The following is a 21522-nucleotide window of genomic DNA, read 5'->3' as shown; positions in this document are numbered from 1 at the left end:
AAAGGGTCATCTCTCTCTCTCGCTCGCTCTCTCTCTCTCTCTCTCTCTCTCTCTCACACACACACACACACACACACACACACACAAATATGCTGCAGAGATCGTACATGACCTGACAAGCCTAAAACACTCACTATGTGGCCCTTTATAGGAAATGCTTGCTGACCCCTGGTCTAAACACTGAGAGGTAAGTGGCCTCTGCTGCGCCACCCTGGAAGGATTTTGATCCCTAAATAAGAAGAGGTGAGGAGGAAGCCTGCCCTTCCTCCTGGCTTGAATGTGCTTGTGAGAGGCAGTCAAGCCTGTGACTGTGGCAGCAGGCTTGTGACCATGAAGCAACCAGCCCGAGAAGAAAGGCCAAGCTGCTGAGGAGGGAACAGGAGCCTGGGGCCTTGATGACATTGCTGAGCCTCTGTGTGACCCTGGAGCTGCCTTCCTCTGGAGTTCTTGTGATGCCAGATAATTCAATGTTGTCATTGCTCAAGCCAGGAGTGGGTGAACTTTTTCTATAAAGGGCTACGTGGAAAACATTTTAGGCTCTGGGTGGGCCATAAGATCTCTGTTGCCACTATAACCCTGAAAACAACCATAGACAAAGTGTAAATGGTTGGATACACCTATGTTCCAATAAAACTTTATTTATAAAAATAGATGGTGGGCTGTGTTTGGCCCTGAGGGCCAGAGTTTGCTGTGTATTTTGTTTGTTACTTGCAGCTGACCCAGCCTAACTAGTACTCCCTGATGTCTGCCTCAGCTCAGAAGCGCCCTTGGGTTCTAAGCCACAGGGGCTAAGCTTGAGTGTGGGTGGGGTCTGCAGCAGGGTTGTGGGAGGGATAAGCACATAAAGCCCCACCCATTGATCTGTCCTTTCTGCGGTCCAGGTCGTGCTTTCCTGCAATATCTTCTCATCATGGGCCTATCAATCTTGACGGGAAGGCACCACTTGAACAGAATGCTTTCAGCATTTCCAGATGGTCCCTGTTTGCCCTCAGCACCACACGCAGTTCTCAGCCTCCACACCTCGCATGTTCGTTAAGCAAGACTAAGCCACACGAAGCAACAGTGCAAGGGGAGGGTCTTTCTGTCCACAGGGTCCCATGGCAGAAGTGTGGTTCGGGGAGAAATGGGGGAGTGTGCCCTTCCCTGAACAAGCACACTCCCTCAGTGTGGAGGAGCCCCTCCAACAATTTACAAGTGCTATGATGACACGATGCTCATTCAGACCATCGGCTGCAGACGGATTGCAGAAATACGTGAAGACTGTGTCCCTGGTGGTAGGATCTGGTTGCTCCTTGTCCCTAAGGTGGGCCCTCAAGGGAAGGCAGGATTCCAGCCAGACTGAATGAAGAGTGAGGCTTCTGGGGAAGGACTTGGATTGCCTCTTGTGCTTGTGTTCACGGATTCCTGATGATTGGTTCTTTCTCAGGGAGACGAGGCTTCGAGGCCAGGTCTCTGCTCCGAGTTACCTTCACCACCCTGCACCTTGGTGGCAGTAAGAGAGCGACCTCAAAGGGCTGCTGAGAGAATCGAGGGGGATGCATGTGCAGCTCTAGGTATGGCACCCATTCCGGCCCATGGCAAGCTCTTACTATGGTTGCAGGTGTAATTTCCAGTCTCTGCCTCCAGGGATTGCTGCTGAGTATAGACAGACGTTTCTCTGCTCACAGAGTGAGGCTGCCAAGATGATTCCAAGATCTCTGGTTCTGTACACAGCCCAGATAGCCTGTGAAAGGGGGAATGATAACCCTGAAAGACGTCCATGTCCTGATGTCCAGAACTAGTGAACGGGATGTTGACAGAAGAGACTCTGTGGATGTGATTACTTCAAAGATCTTGCAATGGGGAGACTATTGTGGATTATCTGTGTGGAACTGCAATGTAATTGCAAGGTGTCCTTATAAGTGAAGAGGGAGGCAGAGGAGATTCGACTGCAGAAGAGGAGGTGATGTGATCACAGAGGCAGAGATTGGAGTGATGTGGCCACAATTCAAAATGCCCCACCAAAGAGGCAAGGAATGGACTCTCCTCTAGGGCTTCTACCGAGGGCCCTGCCAACACCTCAATTTTAGTACAGGAAGACTTGTTTCGGATTTGTGACCTCCGGAACTATGAGAGAATCTATCTGCATTGTTTGAAGCCACCGGGTTTGCAGTAGGGTGTTAGAGCAGCGTGGAAAATCCATTGAGTCCCATTGCCCTGCTTTGTGTGCCTTGTACAGAAGCAGAAAATGGCATGGATAGAATGGGAGGTCATTATGTTAAGTGAAACAAGCCAGGCACAGAAAGACACACATTGCATGTTCTCTCTGATTTGTGGGATCTAAAAATCAAACAATTGAACTCATGGAGCTAGAGAGTGGTAGGATGGTTACTAGAGGCTGGTAAGAGGAGAAGGGGCCGAGGGCAGGTGGGGATGATGTTAGAAAGAATGACTAAGATATACTGTTTGATCACACAGCAGGATGACTGTAGTCAATAATAACTTAATTGTACATTTACAAATAACTAAAAGAATGTAATTGAATTGTTGGTATTAGAAAGGATAAATGTGCTGGGTGCGGTGGCTCACGCCTGTAATCCCAGCACTTTGGGAGGCTGAGGCGGGCGGATCACGAGGTCAGATCGAGACCATCTTGGCAAACACTGTGAAACCCCATCTCTACTAAAAATACAAAAAAATTAGCTGGGCGTGGTGGTGGGCACCTGTAGTCCCAGCTGCTTGGGAGGCTGAGGCAGGAGAATGGCATGAACCCGGGGGGGCTGGAGCTTGCAGTGAACAGAGATGGCGCCACTGCACTCCAGCCTGGGTGACAGAGCAGACTCCATCTCAAAAGAAAGAAAGAAAGAAAGAAAGAAAGAAAGAAAGAAAGAAAGAAAGAAAGAAAGAAAGAAAGAAAGAAAGAAAGAAAGAAAGAAAGAAAGAAAGAAAGAAAGAAAGAAAGAAAAGAAGAAAGAAGAAAGGAAGGAAGGAAGGAAGGAAGGAAGGAAGGAAGGAAGGAAGGAAGGAAGGAAGGAAGGAAGGAAGGAAGGAAGGAAGGAAGGAAGGAAGGAAGGAAGGAAGGAAAGGATGGACAGGGATGGACACCCCATTCTCCATGATGTGCTTATTTCACAGTGCATGTCTGTATCAAAACACCTCATGTACCTCACATCCATTTGCACCTACTATGTACCTAGAAAAAGATACAAAAGAGTATATAAAGAAAAAAAAAAAACCCAAAAGCAGAAAAGAGGGCAAATGAGAGCCGGGGATTGTAATCTCAGTTTGCCCAGGATGAAGTCGGGTGACCTGGGTATAGAGCAAGTCCCTTGGCTTCTCGAGCTCCCATCTTCAGAGTGAGGAGTGGATGCAGGGGCAGGGTGTGACTTCGATAACACATTCCCTCCAGGTGGCTCTGCCCTCCGCCCCGTCTCAGGATTGTTTATAGCTCTTTGCCTCTTCTTAGCCATTTGGAGTTTTCAGGGGCCCTGCTAGGTCCTCCTGACTTCTCACTTTGCTCTCGTTGGTGGTCTAATTCATGGCCAAGGGTCCACCGGCTGTCTGGATGCTGATTTTCAACCTGACCTCTCAGCTCCAGGCTGGTTATTTCCAACAGCCTACTTGGATGTCTCAAAGGCACTTTACACTCAATGTGTCCAACACTGAACTCAAGACTCCCGGCATCGCCAGCCGGTTCTAACTCCACATTTCCAACCAAATGGATTGCACCAGGGTCTGTCCATTATGCAAGCTGGGCTGCAAAGGCTGTCTTGACTCTACCCTTATGCTCTGTCAGGACTCAGAAAATGACACCCCAAAGCGTGGTGCCTCAGCCTGAGTATTTTGAACTGAAGGATATTGGAAGGAACTCAGAAGCAAGGTCTTTCCAACCTTCTCTTGACACCCTCTCTCCTGCTTGTCTTGTTCCTCCAAAGTGAGTAACATAAACCAGAATTCATCTTCCTTAAGGTGGGTCATAGAACCTAGAAACCCTCCTGCTAAAGCAAACTATAAAACCTAGAAAGGTCACTCTCTACTTTCTCCTTCTCCTTTGAAAGCCCTCATTTCAGAAGGGGTCCTGCCCCATACCCGGGAGGAAGGAAGGCTACACAGAGAGGCTGAGAAGAATCTGAGCCGACAGCTTTGCTGGGTCCCCTTTCAGTCTGTTCCCACTAGGTCATACCCATTTATCCAATCACATTTCTTCCTGGCTGTCCATTCTTCATCTAACCTAAGCATAAAAATCAACAGTTTTCCTTGGGTCTTGGGGTTGTCATTTCTGAATCCTCCCATGTCACATACAACTTGTAATAAATAAATTTGCTCTGCTTTTTCTCTTGTTAATGTGTCTTTTGTTACAAGAGTGTTGGTCATGACCCTTAAGGTGGATGAGTAAAGGACTCACACCTTCACAGCCTTGCAGCCCCATCTCCAATCAGTAGCCACACCTGCCACTTCTACCCACAAATAACCTGGATTCCACTCATCTCTTCCCATTGTCATTCCTACCACTCAATTCCCTGTCACCATCATCTCCTGATGAGTCTTCTGGAGCAGCTTCCTCACTCATCTCTCCAGTTCATCCCCTGCTTCTACCAGTCTGTCCTTACTGTGGCAAGAGGGGCATTTGAGAAAGGCAGTTACATGGTTACCTCTCCTCTGCTCAGCACCCTCCAATTTGATGGACACCAAAATCCTTGCCTTGGTCCCCTTGGTCCTGTGTTCCCTCCTCTCTGGCCTCATCTCAAGCCACTGCCCTCATGTCGCACTCTTCCTCTGTAATCCACACTGCCAGCTCCTTGAGTTCCTTGAACGTGCCATGCTCCCTCCTGCTGCAGCAGGGCCTTGCACTTGCTGCTTCCTCTTCTTTCTTCTAGTGAATTCCTACTCCTCCTTCAGCTCTCCATTCAAGCCAGTGCCTCGGGGAAGTCTTCCCTCACCTGTAGATCAGGTCTGGTGTCCCTGCCATGAAGCCTCACACCACCACCTAGCTTTCCTTCATTGCGTCTGTCATAGCTTTTGATCATACAATGATGTGTGACTCTCTGAATAGTGGTCCCTCTTTACCAATTTACCTCTTGAGGTGAGCCTCAAGAGGCAGGACCAATGACTGTTTGCTCCCCCTCTGTATCTCTAGTGGTGGTAGAAGAGGAGTTCAATAATTATCCTCAAATGAACTAAAACGAATGGATGCTTAGATCTTTTTTTTTTTTTTTTGGAAACAGGGTCTTGCTCTGTTGCCCAGATGTGATGATCACGGTTCATTGCAGCCTTGACCTCTGGGGCTCAAGTGATCCTCCCACCTCAGCCTTCCAGGTAGCTGGGACTACATGCATCCACCTCTATGCCTGGCTAATTTTTGTATTTTTGTATTTTTTTTTTTTTTTTTTTAGAGATGGGATATTATTACGTTGCCCAGACTTGTCTCGAACTCCTGGGCTAAAGCAATCTGCCCACCTCAGCCTCCCAGAGTACTGGGATTACAGGCAGGAGCCACTGTGTCTGGCCCAATGCTTAAGATCTTTTGAGACAAAAAAGAGGAAGTGGGATAGTTTCAATACTACAGGAAGCTCAGAAAAACAAAAAACCCCAAACACACCCCCCAGTCCCCACAAAAACATACATATATTTATTTGATACTTGGCTGTGCAGGTTCAAAAATTATTTATTTATTTATTTGCTTTTGGAAAAACTCAAGTCAACTTGGTGAGGTCACTTTTTTCTGGCACTCCTTCCTATTTGGGTAGTAAAGGGACCTGCATGGTCTGGATGGATAATTGTGACGAGGAGGTTACTGGGATTGCCCTGAAAGCATTGACTGTGAGCTTTCAAGGATAGAAGCTGCATCTTCATCTCTATAACCCCACGTTTGGCATCAGCCTGAGGAGATGCTAGGCAGCAAATATGAATTATGGCCCACACTGTTAATTTCTCACCCATGAGTAGTTCCTTTGCTTGCTAAGAGAAAATTCTGATTTTGCTTGGGAAACAAAGTGTCCAGTGTCAGATTATGACTCGTGGTTGGTTTAAGCCAGGCTGGGGGCTTTTGTTCCTTTTGTTCCTCACTGATACTTGAGAGAGTTTACAGTAGGGACTGTCCTGTGGTCCACTTCTGGATAATGAGACATAAGGAGAAGTCTGCTGGATCCTTCTAAGAAGATTTTCTTCATTGGTTAAAGGCAAGAGGCACATCAAGAAAAGCTCCCTTGACATAGCTTCCTCTGTCTTGTTCCTGGAGTCTGAACTTGGTGATGATGGCTGGAGCTATAACAGCCATCCTGTGACCATGAGGCTCCAAGGGTATAAAGCAGTAATATTCAGGAAGGTGGTGCCTTTGGACAAAAAGATAAAAGGAATCTTGCAAAGATAAAGGGAATCTTGTAAAGGCTCAGCTACATCACTGAGCCTTTGCAAGCCCCTGCCTTCTTCCTCTTAATTCCTGTTACGTTAGATAACTAAATGTCTGGATTGCAAAAGCCACAAGTAGTCAGGCTTTCTGTTAGTCACAGCTGAAAACATTTCTCTTATTTTCAAATAATTTCAGACTTAACAGAAGAATTAATTGTAAGGCAAAGAACTTTCATGCCCTTCACCCACATGTCACCAATTGTTATTTGCCACATTTACTTTCTCCATCTATGTAGTCTATTCTGCTCTATTATCTTTCCCTGAACCATTTGAAATTCAGTTGCAGGGATCCTTCTCCTCTCCCTTAAACATTTCAGAACATACTCCCTTTGAACAAGAAGAGTCTAGTGCTCAAGTTCGGGAAATTTGAGGTTGATGCCATACAATCGTCTAGTCCTTGATAATTGTCTAATAGTTCACATTAAAATTTTGTCAACAGTCTCAATAACGCCCCTCAAGGCACCTTTCCCCTGATCCAGCTGTCATGCCTTTTTAGTCTCCTTTAATCTGCAACAATTCCTCCACCTCTTTTTGTCTATCATGGGGTTGACACCAATGAAGAGTTCAGGTCAGTCCTTGAAGGTCCCTCCATCTGTGTTTGTCTGATGTTTCCTTCGGGGAAAAGAATGCTACAGAAGCGATGCTGTGTTCTCAGTGTGTCACATCAAGAGACACTTGGCACCCATTTGTCCTATTCCTGATGACGTTAACTTTGTTCTGTTCATTAAGGGAGGACCTGCCAGGTTTCTCTACTGTTAACACTTTTTCTCTTTGTAATTAATAAACCATATGAGTGGAAGTGCTATGAGACCATGAAAATATACTTTACCTTTTTAAATTTTCACTCAGTGATGATTCTTCCTTCAATAAACTATTATGACTATGGTTGCAAATGGAGTTTTCTATTATTCCCTCTATATTTATTCATTGGCATTCTACTGTAAGAAAGACTCCTTCCTTCTTCCCTCCCTCCCTCTCTCCTTTCCTTTCTTCCTTCCTTTTTCTTTCTTTCTATAGCTATGGGTTCTCATTTTATTCAATAGACTATAACCTACCATTGTCATTATTCATTTGGATGCTCACATCATCCCAGATCTGGCCAGTGGAAGCCCTTTCCAGTTGATTAATGTGTCCTTTGACATGTCTCTGCCATTCTTTGAATGCTTCCTTGCTTTCTGGCACCACACAGCACTCTGGGCTCACCTTGTACTTCCCTACCCCAGCCTTAGCATCAGCCACTTCTCCAAGGAGCTCTGGGTCCTTTTAGTGAAGGGTGGTATTTATAAACCACAATCTGGATGGTTTGTGGATATTGCACAGCATTCAGTCAGAAGCCATGGGAAATGGAGCAACATTTATTCAAACTTGTATTAGTCAAGCTACTTAATGCTAGGCTAGGCTGCAGTGAGTAATAATCCCTAACCTCGGTGACAGTGCAGAAAAAGGAGGGTGTCATATGTGGAGTCTGATGCAGGACAATAGGAGTTTTCTCCACCTGGTGACTCAGGTATCCAGGCACATTCATCTCTGCAGGTCTGCCATCTTGACACGAGGTCATTGCAGAAGGAGAGAGGGTGTAGAGTCATGCCAATTCTTAGGTGCTCCTGACAAAGAGAGCTGCAGCACTCTGCTCACATTCCTGTTTTCCAGAACTCAGTCAGTACCCAACGCAACTGCCAAAGAGTCTGGGAAGCATAGAGAGTACACGGAGAGCTGGAGATCCCTCATCACTGCTGCCACGATATGTTCATTTATGCAATACATATCAATGGGTTCACCCCAGTAAGGCTGACTCCAAGAGGCTGACTTTAACTTGGGTGGTTTGCAGCTGGGGAAGAAAGGCAAGTCAGCACCGAGTGAACATATTATCCACTTCAGTGGGTTGTCGAGCTGTGCTAGAGGCAGATGCAGTGTGCTGCAGAAATACAGGTGGTGGCTACTACCCTGGAGTCTCGGGGAGATCCTAGTGTGCATTGGTGTGGGGTGTGAGAGGTGAGTGGGCACTCACCCCCTTAGGAAGAAGTGGGAAGGACATTTCAGACAGGGGCAAGTGCAAAGGCACAGGGCCTGAAAGAACTAGGCTGGGAGAAGAGGACAGCACTGGGATGGGTGGGAGAGGGGTCTGCTGGGGAAAGCTGGTGAGGCAAGAGATGAGGCTGGACAAGCAGACTGTGAAGGGACACACTGAGGAGCTGGGAATTAATGCATTTATTTTTATTAATTGGATTAATGATAAATAATGTGGGTTGCAGGGAATCATAGGGAATATGAAGATCACTGTGGTTGTGTTTTAGGAAGATTGCCTTGGTGGTAGAGTGTTGGATGGAGGAGATAGGAGTGGGGGTGAAGACATCAACACAGAGAGACCTACCCAAAGGCTCTGGCAGCCGTGCAAGCAAAAAGCATCAAGGACCTGAATTAGGAGGTGGCACTGGGGATGGATACAAGGGGTTGGCTGGTGGAGCCAGTTTGAGATAATGAATATATAATAGCTTCCATCTATTGTGGACTGTCAAGATGTATTATTGGCTCACAATCCTTCCTGGCCTTTCCACATTCCTGCGACCTCCCTGTGGACAGAGCAGATTTCTTGCTGTGCACATGACCAGCTTTGGCTAGAGACGCATGAGCAGAGTTAGTGCACGCTTGGTCTGACCGGAGGCTCTAACTGAATGTGATGTCGGGTGACCCCATTGACCCCCACCCCTGCACTATGAGAAGAGCAAGCTCCAAGGAACCATTGGCCTGTGAATGAGACACACAGAAGCAAACAGAGCCTGGACCCCAGTCCGAGGCAAGACTTCCCAGCTGACTGCAAATTATTAGCAAGAAGTAAACACTTGTTTTAAGCTGCTGAGACCATGGGGCTGTGTGTTATGCAGCATTGCTGTAAAAAAACTTGACCAATACAGGCACTTGCCCTTTCCTAAGTACAGCATCTTATTTCCCCATGATATCTCTTCATAGTAAGGATTAGGGGTGCCGTTTTAAAGATGAGGCTACTGAAGCTTAGAGAGGTTACATCACTTGCTTCAGGTTCCAGAGCTGGTAAGTCAGAGGAGGATTTGAACCCAGGACTGTTTTGTAAGACTATCCTTCTCCTTCTGTCTACACAGTGCTGCCTTTCAAAGCTGCCAAGCTCCTGAGTTACCCATTTTAACCCGCCAGAAACCTCCTCGCTCCTGAACTGGGGAGAGGGACTGAGCTTTGGGTTTCAAGAGGAGGCTCTAGGGCCACCATCAGGGGGCCTGTGCTTGAGGTGATGTGGCTGGCTCATCACTTGGGCCTTTCCACTTGCCCCTCCCCATTCCCTCCTCCCCACCCTGCTCCCTGCCCTGTGCCAAGCTGAGCATATTGGCAGGGCTGGTGGCTGGGAGCTCAGCATGTATCCTGCAGCCACGGAACAGAGCTTTTATTGCTGTCATACAGAGTTGACTGTTTCGATACCAGCAGCGGGTGCAGCAAAATCCCTCCCATTTTCTTATCAAGTTTTCCATTTGTCTCAGTGAAGCAAATCCAATTTAAAATACATCTTCAGAAAAAGGAGGGCCAGTGAGTTTAACTAGAAGAATATTTGCTAACTGGATTAGGAAAACTCGCTCTGTGCTGAAATGTTCGAGGAAAATCCTCTTAGTACAATTTTGCAGGAGCCAGGCATGTGAAAGGATCATTTCCTCTCTATCATCCCCTGAGATCAGGGCTCTGGCTGGATGAAATGAGGCAGGAGTTTATTAGCTGCTTAGCTGATTAGAGCCTATGCTGATGAGGCTGAGCTCTGACAAGTCAATGTCAGAGAGAGATCTTGGTTTCCAGCAGTTTTTAACTCTGCCCAACTCTTTGTGGGAAAGAGCCTGGATAAGAAAGGACACCCACTACTTACTCAAAACCACCATCCCCAGCAGACAAGCAGCTCATGGAGCTCTCCCTGGGAAAGACTGAAGGCTGTGGAGACCTAGCTGCGTATTATATTATATTTTGCATCATAAGGTCTTGATACAGAAAAAACTCAGTTTCCAAAACTGATGAGAAACCCAGTCTTTTTTTTTTTTTTTTTGATAGAGTCTTGCTCTATCTCGTCTCCCAGGCTGGAGTGCAGTGACGCAATCTCAGTTCACTGCAACCTCTGCTTCCCAGGTTCAAGTGATTCTTCACCCTCCCGAGAATCTGGAATTACAGGTGTCTGCCACAACACCCAGCTAAATTTTGTATTTTTAGTAGAGATGAGGTTTCGCCATGTTGGCCAGGCTGGTCTCGAACTCCTGTTAGGTGATCTGCCCACCTCGTCCCCCAAAGTGCTGGGATTAAAGGCGTGAGCCACCACACCTGGCCAAAAAATGATGAGACACTCAGTTGTTTGGATAACAGGGAGAATGTTTAGTGTTCTAAAAACGTATCCTTTCACATGTAACGCTTCCTGCCTCTGAGGCTTTGCCTGTGCTGTTCCCTCTGTTAGGGTCGTATTTCCACCCTGCATGCTGGTGAATTCCACTTTGCCCTCTTGCCCAAGTGTCATCTTTTCTGGACAGCCCTTTCCTGTGCTGCCCATCAAACAGGTCGTCCCTTGTTCTCATGCCACTGCTGAACATTGTTTATTCCTTGTGCTAGTCAGGGCTTTGTCAGTTGTAACAACTGAAACTCCACTTAGACATGTTTCAGCTAAAGGGTGACTTACTGACTTTTGTAATTGCAGAGACCATGGTATGCCTGAATTTAGAGATTCAAAGAAGTCATTTTCTCTCTCTCTCTCCTCTTCCTCTCCTCCTTCTCATTTTCCTTATCTTTTTCTTTCCTCTCCTCCTTCCCTTGTTCTTCTTTTTCCTTCCTTTCCTCTTCCTTCCTCTTTCCCTACTTCTTTCTCATTCTCTCCCTCTAATTTGCTCTATTCTCAATATGGGCCTCATTCCTTCTACTGCAAATAAGGAAAATGACCACCTGGAAACCCAAGGCCCACCACATCCCAGCAGAGCCACCCCAGCAGAAAGAAACCCAGCTTCTCTCTCCAGCATCTACACATCAACCCAGGCCAGAACTCCATCGGACCCTTGTGAGACATGCTTCCATACCTCGGTGGACCGCTGAGTCCAGAGAATTCAGAATAATGACAGGCACTTCTGGGGTCATGGGCCTTCCCTGTAGCTAAGGTGACAGAAGGACAGACTGGTCTGGAATGTCCATGCCAGCTGGCTCACATGGCCAGCCATTGATGCTGGCTGTTTTCTGGGAGCTCAGTTGTTCTCTAGACCAGAAAACCTCCATGTGGCCTCTCTGCATGACTTTCATTTCTTACAGCATGGTGACTAGGGCCCAATGGGGAGACTCTCATGAGCAACGTTTCCAAAAGACCAAAGTGGCAGCTGTGAACCCCCTCATGGCTGAGCCTCAGCCCCCATGCTGCATCAGAGCCACTGCCGTCTTGGCTTCCCAGGGGGCCACCCCAGAAGCAGCATGGAAGGGGACGTGGAAACCAGGAGGTTCCAGGGAAGTCCCTCTGATATAATTTAGATATTTATCCCTACCCAGATTTCATGTTAAATTGCAATCTCCAGTGCTGGAGTTGGGGCCTGGTGGGAGTTGTTTGGACCATGGGGTAGATCCCTCCCACGGACTCTCTCTTGCTTGCTCCTGCTTTGGCCACGTGATGTGCCTGCTCATGACTGTAAGCTTCCTGAGGCCTCCCTGGGAGCCAAGCAGATGCCAGCACCATGCTTCTTGTAAAGCCTGCAGAACCATGAGCCAATTCAACCTCTTTCTTTATAAATTACCTGGTCTCAGATATTTCTTTATAGCAATGCAAGAATGGCCTAATACGCCATCTTTGGAGACTAGCTAGCATATGGGCCTTCTCCATCTGTAGCTACACTTGTAGAACACACGGGGCTTCCAAGACCACTGCAGCAGCTGGAGGAAGAGCTCATCCTGTGGGATGTTCCCAAGGCTCAGATCTGTGGTTCACATCACTTCTGCCCACATTCTATTGGCCAGAATCTCACTCCCTAGCCTCCACCTGAGAGCAAGGGAACCCAAAGGGAAGGATCTGCTGGGGGCCATCTCTGCCACAAGGAGCAAGTGAAAGCAAGTAGAGAGGAAGCCAAGACTGATGCCCAAGTGGGAGAGGTGCTGAGGAAAGAGGTATTTCTTTTATTTTGACAGAGTTCTGAATGTTTCAGAGTAGTCTAAGTGCACCCAAAAGCACAATGATTAAATGAGGGGCAGGAGAGTGGCTTAGAAGATTGTTTTTCTGGATTCAGCTCCAACAAAATTTGTTCTCCACATCTTGGTGCTGTGTCATGGTCCTTCTCGCCACTGATATTCAGCCTTGATACCCTGCTGTGGCTCTACCAGGGAGGGAAAATACTTTCCTGCCACTGCCCTGAGCCTCCTGACTGACCCCAGCTACCTTGGACATCCCAGCTTTTGGGACTACCTCAGACCGCCCTATAACCAACAATCAGAGGCTGGCGCAGCAAGGGTGCTCTGGTACCCTGCCTGGTGCTCCAGGGTGACAGGCAGCACGTGCTATCATTGATCGGTGTCTGTGCAGTATTTGCTAGAGTTTTGTGGATCTCAGCCTTGAAACCTGTGTCTTTTTACAGTCAAAGGGTCTGAGTTGGGAGAAGGCACCTAGATATGCTCCACCATAGCGTTCTGGTGTTTCCTGTCATCTCTGAAGCCTCTGAGCTCTTATAACAGGGGCTTAAAGACTGTAGCATTGGGATATGAAGACTCGTAGTTATTGTCCAGTTCAGGGGACTTTAACTCCAGGTATCTGGAACTTAGAATAAATCCTCATGCCCTCACCATGGCAACAGGGCTCACCTCCTTTGTCTCATATCTCTCCCTCCCTTGGCCACTATTGCTACAGACATCCTGACCCCTTTACCTCTTTATCTCTGCCCCAGGGCCTTTGCTTGGGCTCACTTTCCTCCGAGAATAATTTACCCCTGATATTTGCCTGACTAAATCCTTCTCACCTTTCTGATTGCAAAGAGGCTTCCTCGACAACTCATTCTGAAGCAGCTTTTCCCTCCAGTCTAGCTACTCTCTCTTTCGCTATTCTGTTTGATTTTATTTATAGCACTTAGCACTGTATGACATTGTTTATTTTGAAATTGTTTATTTCTCTCTCCTCAATAACACAAGCCCGAGAAAGACAAGGAATATGTTTTTTATTCTGTTTCTATCCCTGGGCCCTAGAATAGGGTCTGGGAGGTGATTGCAGCAGAACCCCTAGCTGAAAAGGCAATCCTGTGCTAATTAGAAAAAAAGAGCTCCCTTGCCCCCATCCATGCTTTTTTTTTTTTTTTTTTTTTTGATGGAAACTCCCTCTGTTACCCAGGCTGGAGTGCAGTGGAGTGATCTTGAAGACAGCCCTTTCTTGATATACTTTATCATCTTCTGCTGGAAGTTTTTTATACTCATTATACAAACCCACCCTATCTGTGACTTACACGACCTGTATGGCCCTGCCTCCATCCCATCAAAAATGCGTGTGGAGTGAATGAATGGATTGGTGGAAGTCAGGGGGACTGGAATATCTGGAAACAAATGTCAGCGTGTGTGGCCAGCGTCTGTGCACCTCTCTTGGTTTGATTGCATCTTCTGTGCATTGATTTCACAGTGCTGGGCACAGGATCCCTTTTTTGCTCATTACCGACAAAGATTTGTCAAGCACCCACTCACTGTGTTCGCTTGGGGAATTCAGACATGAACAAGACACGATTTCTTGATTTAAGAAGCTGAGATTCTAGAGGGCCAGGCAGTGATGTGAAAGATGGTGCAGTCCAGGGTCCTAACAGCTGTATTAGGAGCCAGCCCAGGGCTCTCCTGGAGACAGGACACCTGTTCAGTGCAGAGGACTCAGTAAGCCTTTCTGAAGAAGTGATTGAGCGGGCTCTGAAAAGATGGAGAGGTTTGAGCATTGCTAAGTGCTTTGTACAACTTACAGAGATCCATGTTGCCCAGTCTCCAAGCAGTCTCATGTTCAGCAGACAAAAGGCAATTTTCAAATGGAAATTCTTTACTTGCATTTCTATTTCTATTTCCTCCCTTCCTTCCTTCTCCCCAACTCCCCCCCTGAATCTTGCTCCGTTGCCCAGCAGACTGGAGTGCAGTGGTGTGATCTCGACTCACTGCAACCTCCAACTTCTGGGTTTGAGTGATTCTCCTGCCTCAACTACCTGAGTAGCTGGGATTACAGGCACATGCCACCATACCTGGCTAATTTTTGCATTTTTAGTAGAGACAGGGTTTCACCATGTTGGCCAAGCTGGTCTCGAACTCCTGACCTCAAGTGAGCCACCTGCCTCAGCCTCCCAAAGTGCTGGGATTACAGGTGTGGGCCACTGTGCCCGGCCCTTTACTTGCATTTCTTAAATTCTGTGAAGTCAGTAGGGATTGTTCTCTAGAATTCCCTTTTACTCTCCTATCCAGATTCCCCCAGATCCCAGTTCCCTCACCTCTTTCATGCAATTTTCCCTGCAAAACTCCACCCACAGCTTTCAATACCTCTCCCCACTTCTCTGCTCTTTATTGTGAAGACAAGCACAGTCTCTTCCTTTTGGGACCATTCTTCCCTCCTCCAGCTTTTCAGGTCTAATAATGTATCCACTCTCTATCACAAAAGCCAAGTTAGAATTCTCATTGGAGCGCAGCCCAGGTCAAGAAACTGCAGATACAGCAGAGGGAGAAAGGAGGTTCAGAACACTCATGTGTTAATTGTTTTGGTCTCATCACAGTTTCTTTTTTCTTTTTTCTTTTTTGAGAGGAAGTCTTGCTCTGTCACCCAGACTGGAGTGCAGTGGCGCGATCTTGACTCACTGCAACCTCTGCTTCCTGCACGCCATCATGCCCGGGTAATTTTTGTGTTTTTAGTAGAGATGGGGTTTCCCCATGTTGGCCAGGATGGTCTCGATCTGATTCGTGATCTGCCTGCCTTGGCCTCCCCAAAGTCCTGGGATTACAGGCATGAGTCACCACACCTGGCCGGTCTCATCACACTTTCTAAACGACTATTATTACCTAATTTCCCAGATGAGAAAACTGAAGCTCAGAGAGATCAAGCGACCTGCCGGATATCCCAAAGCTAGGAAGTGCCGGTTCTTCCTGCCTGCCATACTTCTCTTCCCTCTGTCTTCCCCTTTGCCTACTTAACTTGACTCAACCCAAAGAGAAATTTCCCCAGGAAAGCCATCCCTAAACATCTTGCCTTGGCCAACCTCCCCAACTACCGTACACTTCAATAAGGCTGTGAACTTTCCCTTCACAGCCCTTGTCACATTTGTAATTGTGCATTTCTTTGGATTATTTCTGGGTTAAAGCCTATCGAGACTTTAAACTTTTTTTTTTTTTTTTTTTTTTTTTGAGATGGAGTCTCACTCTGTTGCCCAGGCTACAGTGCGTTGGTGTGATCTCGGCTCACTGGGTTCATGCCATTCTCCTGCCTCAGCCTCCCAAGTAGCTGGGACTACAGGTGCCGCCACCATGATCAGCTAATTTTTTGTATTTTTAGTAGAGAGGTAGTTTCTCCGTGTTAGCCAGGATGGTCTCAATCTCCTGACCTTGTGATCCGCCCGCCTCAGCCTCCCAAAGTGCTGGGATTACAGGCGTGAGCCACTGCACCCAGCACATTTATCCTTTCTAATACCAACAATTCAATTACATTCTTTTAGTTATTTGTAAATGTACAATTAAGTTATTATTGACTACAGTCATCCTGCTGCGTGAGCCATCGTGCACAGCCTAGACTTCAAGCTTTTAGAATAGCACCTCTCTCTCTCTCTCTCTCTCTCTCTCTTTCTCTCTCTCTCTCTCCCTCCCATTGTATAACCAGTGAGTAAAACAACATCTGGGACATGTCAGTACTTGTTAAATATTTACTGAATGAAAGAATGAGTGACTGGAATTCAAACCCCTGTCTCCAAAATCCAAGTTCTTGTCTGACATCATGACTTGGCGTTCTCCAGGAGGAGAGGATGGGGGAAGGTCATTCCAGGTTCAGGAAGTACCATATGACCGTTTACAATGTGTGTTCTTTTCTGGCTGTGGCGGCGGTGGTGGCAGCTTGAATCTAGGCTGTATGCAGAGTGGTGAAACGAGAAGCAGGAGCTATGGACAAAGATGAGGGCAAGATGAGGAAAAGACCTTGCATGCCGGGCCAGGAATGGGGCCACAGGGAGCTGATCATGAAACACACTGAGGGTGTTTCATCAGGGGAGTGACATGAGCATAGTCACATTCAGGAAAGATCACTGCGTGCTGGGAAGACAGAGGGTCAGGGCAGAGCCTGGAGGCCAGGAGAGCGCAACCATCAAACAGGGTAGAGAAGGCACAGTTCTGCACAGGGATGTCAGTGGCGAGAGGAGTGGTCCAGCTCCCAGAAGATGAGGAGAGACAGGAGGTGAGGATGGCCCTTCGGTTTCAGGTTTAGGCACCTGGACAGATGGTCTTACCCTCTCCAGCAGCAGAAAGCACTGAAGGGGAAGGAGGTTGGGGGAAGGGACTGTGTAGGCTGAGTAGCCTAAGTCTGAGAAGCTGGGCCACTTGCAGGTATTGGTCCAGGGTGCAGGTGTGTTTGGTGGAGGGGGAGACTAGGAAGGGAGGAGAAAGTCCAGTCTGTTTCTAGACCTCACCATGCTGCAGGTGTCTGGGCCAGCAGGTCGCAGATGGAGCTGTGCAGCTGGCTGCTGTTACATCCCTTTCTCTCCCAGCTGCCTTCAGCTGAGCTTAAGGCCAGCAGAGGCCAAAACACTTCACAAATGCAACTGGTCAGTTGGGAGGTGCGCTCAGAGCTCAGGAACACTGTTTGCCTTCTTTATTGTTTGCCATCATTCTTTTCTTTCAGTTTGGGTTTTGGGCCCCCTCAGTTTCTTTTCTGTTAACACTGAGCTATTTATCCATCCCTCTCAAGGTTGAAAAAGAGAAAGACTGTAAAAGTGCCCTGCAAAGAAGAGGCTTCCAACCCTCTGGGGTACTCTCTTCCTCCTCTTGTCTTCTGGGTTCATCCCAAATTATTCCCCAAGGGAAAAATCGCTCAAGGATTTAGGGCGGTGGTGGGGAAAGGACAGTCTCCCAAGAGGTCAGGTGAAGCCCCAGCCTCAGGGTGTTGAGGGAGGGGCTGGGGGAAGCGGGAGCCTGTTCCTAGGAGACACTGTCTACTGGACACCTCATCCTAGACGGCTTCCCCGAGTTCTGACACTGTCCCAGGAGTAGGAATCATTCATTATCCCACGCTGCGGTGAAGGAAACCAAGGCCAGGTAAAGTTTTGTAGGGCCCTCAAAGTTGCAGAGCTGGGAATAAAGTCCGGATTGGGACTCAGGTCTGTGGGCAATCCAAGGCTGCCCCCTTTACCCTTCAAATGCTCTTTCCTCCTCCGGAAGCCCTCGCGTCCTCCTCCCTACCCCACCTCTTGTTCCCCAAGGGCTAGGGCTCCAGGGTTGCGCCAAGCGCCGTTCGGTCTTCCCGGGGGGAATTTTCCCCGGCCCGAGGCTAGGGTCTGGCGCTGGGGCGCCCCTCAGACCTGCGGGATCTCCCCTAAACTCTGGCGCGCTGAGCGCGGTGAGCGAGGTCGCCAAGGCACAAGTGGGGCGGGAGCTCGAGAGAGCTGGGCGCGGAGGCGCTGGGGGCGGGACGCGGGGCCCGGGAGCGGCCAGGGACCGCGGCAGCGCCGCAGTGCCAGCCCGGCGCCCGCGGCTGCCTGCCCCAGCCCCTTAGTGGCGGCTTGTTCTCTTCTCTCGCTCTGAACTAGACACAGCCGCTGCCGCTGCCGTCCGGCGCGCTGCAGACTCCCGAGAACAGCCCTGGCTGTCAGCGGGCACCAGCCGCTTCCTGTCCCCAGCGCTAAGACTGGAGGGGCGCACCATCGCCACCGAGCCAGAGGCGCTTCAGGAGGCAAGAGAAGTCCCCGCGCGCTCCGGGGCCCGGCGCAGCTCATGGTGAGCGCCCTCTGGGGCTCGAGGGTCCCTTGGCTGAGGGGGCGCATCCTTAGGGTGCCCCATGGGGCTGCCTTGGGGTCTCAGGGCTGAAATTGGGACCGCCCACAGACCGCCCCTGCAGCCCAGCCCGAAATGCTGCCGCCAGGGAGCAACGGCACTGCGTACCCGGGGCAGTTCGCGCTGCAACAGCAGCTGGCGCAGGGGAACACTGTGGGGGGCTCGGCGGGGGCACCGCCACTGGGGCCCGCACAGGTGGTCACCGCCTGCTTGCTGACCCTACTCATCATCTGGACCCTGCTAGGCAACGTGTTGGTGTGTGCAGCCATCGTGCGGAGCCGCCACCTGCGCGCCAAGATGACCAACGTCTTCATCGTGTCTCTGGCCGTGTCAGACCTCTTCGTGGCGCTGCTGGTCATGCCCTGGAAGGCAGTCGCCGAGGTGGCCGGTTACTGGCCCTTTGGAGCGTTCTGCGACGTCTGGGTGGCCTTCGACATCATGTGCTCCACAGCCTCCATCCTGAACCTGTGCGTCATCAGCGTGGACCGCTACTGGGCCATCTCCAGGCCCTTCCGCTACGAGCGCAAGATGACCCAGCGCATGGCCTTGGTCATCGTCGGCCTGGCCTGGACCTTGTCCATCCTCATCTCCTTCATTCCGGTCCAGCTCAACTGGCACAGGGACCAGGCGGGCTCTTGGGGCGGGCTGGACCTGACTAACAACCTGGCCAACTGGACGCCCTGGGAGGAGGACGTTTGGGAACCCGACGTGAGGGCAGAGAACTGTGACTCCAGCCTGAATCGAACCTACGCCATCTCTTCCTCGCTCGTCAGCTTCTACATCCCTGTGGCCATCATGATCGTGACCTACACGCGCATCTACCGCATCGCCCAGGTGCAGATCCGCAGGATTTCCTCCCTGGAAAGGGCCGCAGAGCACGCGCAGAGCTGCCGGAGCAGCGCAGCCTGCGCGCCCGACACCAGCCTGCGCGCTTCCATCAAGAAGGAGACCAAGGTTTTCAAGACCCTGTCCGTGATCATGGGGGTCTTCGTGTGTTGCTGGCTGCCCTTCTTCATCCTTAACTGCATGGTCCCTTTCTGCAGTGGACACCCCGAAGGCCCTCCGGCCGGCTTCCCCTGCGTCAGTGAGACCACCTTCGACGTCTTCGTCTGGTTCGGTTGGGCCAACTCCTCACTCAACCCCATCATCTATGCCTTCAACGCCGACTTCCGGAAGGTGTTTGCCCAGCTGCTGGGGTGCAGCCACGTCTGCTCCCGCACGCCGGTGAAGACGGTGAACATCAGCAATGAGCTCATCTCCTACAACCAAGACACCGTCTTCCACAAGGAAATCGCAGCTGCCTACATCCACATGATGCCCAACGCTGTTACCCCCGGCGACCCGGAGGTGGACAACAATGAGGAGGAGGAGGGTCCTTTCGATCGCATGTCCCAGATCTATCAGACATCCCCAGATGGTGACCCTGTTGCAGAGTCTGTCTGGGAGCTGGACTGCGAGGGGGAGATTTCTTTAGGCAAAATAACACCTTTCACCCCAAATGGATTCCATTAAACGGCATTAAGAAACGCCCTCATGGATCTGCGTAACTGCACAGACACTGACAAGCATGCACACACACGCAAATACATGCCTTTCCAGTGCTTCTCCCTTTATCATGTGTTTCTGTGCAGTAGTTCATGTGCTTAGAAACCTCACCCCATGGATTGGTAGTTCAAATTATTGGCCGAAGCAGTTGCAATAAACTCAGTCAAATATACCCAGCCTACCAGAGATGGACCAATGATCATATTAGAGAAGACAGTATGGTGCTGCGTCCTTAAAAAAAAAAAAAAAAGTGATACTTGGTCCTTAAAAAATATGCTCTCCCCTCCCTTTTTAAACTAATGGCTTGTTCAGTCACTTGTTTGTGTTTGAATTGATTTTTAAACAGCAGTTTGTGTGTGTGTGCAGTGATGCGGTGGGAGCACAGCTTTCCTGTGTCTGGATTCCCGTGACTCTGTGCTCATGTCATTTCTTCTCTCTGTGCTGGTGGGTGTCTCTTCACCATAGCTGAAGAAGTCTCCCTGATTTATTCTGGTGTCTAATAAACACAAATTATTTGTATTATGCGGTGACTGTCTTTGCTTTGCTGCACTGGGTTTCAGGATTGCTTCTGAGAAAACCATGAGTGCATCCTTAAAATGCAAAGAAGATATTTGCTGGGTCTGGAAGTACATGCTTATTCTCTTTACAGTTTGGCCTTAAAGATACACCAGGGCAAAGGACCTTGAGGAGCTTCTGTTTTCTCAGGTTTCTTTTTATTGCTTATACACATGTTGGCTCTGTGCTGAAACTTGGATTCAATGGCATGGCATTAGATCTTCTCAAGCCCAGATTTTTTTTTTTTCTTTTCTCATTTGGAATCCTTTTTGAAGTAACATAAGACAACTCACCTGATTCCTAGACAGTTGCGATCAGTTCGTTGAAAAGATCATGTAGAATAATACCTTGAATCTTTCTCTATCTGAAATCTGTAGCATGTTTTAGAATGACATGGCTTTTGAGAAATCGTGTTTTCTGAAGAGCTTTGAAATGTGTGAATCAAGATGCTTTAAAAAAGAAACGCTATTTTTAAATAGGCATTTTCCTTAGTGGACAAGAGCAAAATAGGGAAATGCTTTTTAACTAAGATGTAGAAGCCAGAGATGAAATGTGAATGAACTTGAAACTGGAATATCTGTAGGTCAAAGCGCTCAACAGAAAAGCCCAGCTGACTCCAATCATTTTGTTTTTGCTCTCTGCAGTGTGCACAGTCAAGGGGAGTGTTTTATTCCAGACCCACACCAGTTGAGAGCATATTATTACCATCAGATCTAAATGTGAGCACTATTAATGGAAGCAAATGAAATGAGAATATGCAATTTCTTGCAAGTCCCTGCTTTGAAGCAGTTTTATCAAGGACAGTTCAATCAATTTTGATCTCTTTAAGGATAATTTTATTGTCAGTCTTCTGTGCAGCCATATCTTGATCACTGCAAAATGTGCAGTTCCTGGCACATAATGCTTAATGAATACTTGTTGAATGAATGACTATTTCTGGAACAGTGAGATTGAAAGCAAATCCTATTCAGTATGTCAATTTTTATATATAATTTAGTCAAAATGATACTGGAATCTGAGGTCCGTGTTCAGTTTCTGACCTCCTGT

The 21522-nt window shown here is 48.5% G+C and overlaps 2 protein-coding genes across 5 annotated transcripts in view; one reads left to right on the top strand and one right to left on the bottom strand.

Annotated features, from left to right (window-relative positions):
* The window catches only part of NSG1 (neuronal vesicle trafficking associated 1), a 556677-nt gene that overhangs the window by 306138 nt on the left and 229017 nt on the right, over positions 1 to 21522 (bottom strand). The window contains exon 1 of one of the 4 annotated variants that reach the window (XM_050792227.1): positions 11771 to 11780. The exons of the other annotated variants lie outside the window; for them this stretch is intronic. The gene's annotated coding sequence lies outside the window, so the exon portion shown is untranslated. Of the gene's footprint in view, positions 1 to 11770; positions 11781 to 21522 lie in introns of those variants that run through there. 4 annotated transcript variants of the gene reach the window in all.
* On the top strand, positions 17944 to 20439 carry DRD5 (dopamine receptor D5). The gene has a single exon (XM_050792126.1). It carries the CDS (start codon positions 18451 to 18453, stop codon positions 19885 to 19887), a length of 1437 nt encoding a protein of 478 aa, XP_050648083.1. The 5' UTR covers positions 17944 to 18450; the 3' UTR covers positions 19888 to 20439.

Source organism: Macaca thibetana, chromosome 5, assembly GCF_024542745.1.
Source record: "Macaca thibetana thibetana isolate TM-01 chromosome 5, ASM2454274v1, whole genome shotgun sequence".
Taxonomy (NCBI): Eukaryota; Metazoa; Chordata; class Mammalia; order Primates; family Cercopithecidae; genus Macaca; species Macaca thibetana.
Note: the sequence above shows the minus strand (reverse complement) of the source record. Positions and strands in the feature narration are given on the sequence as shown.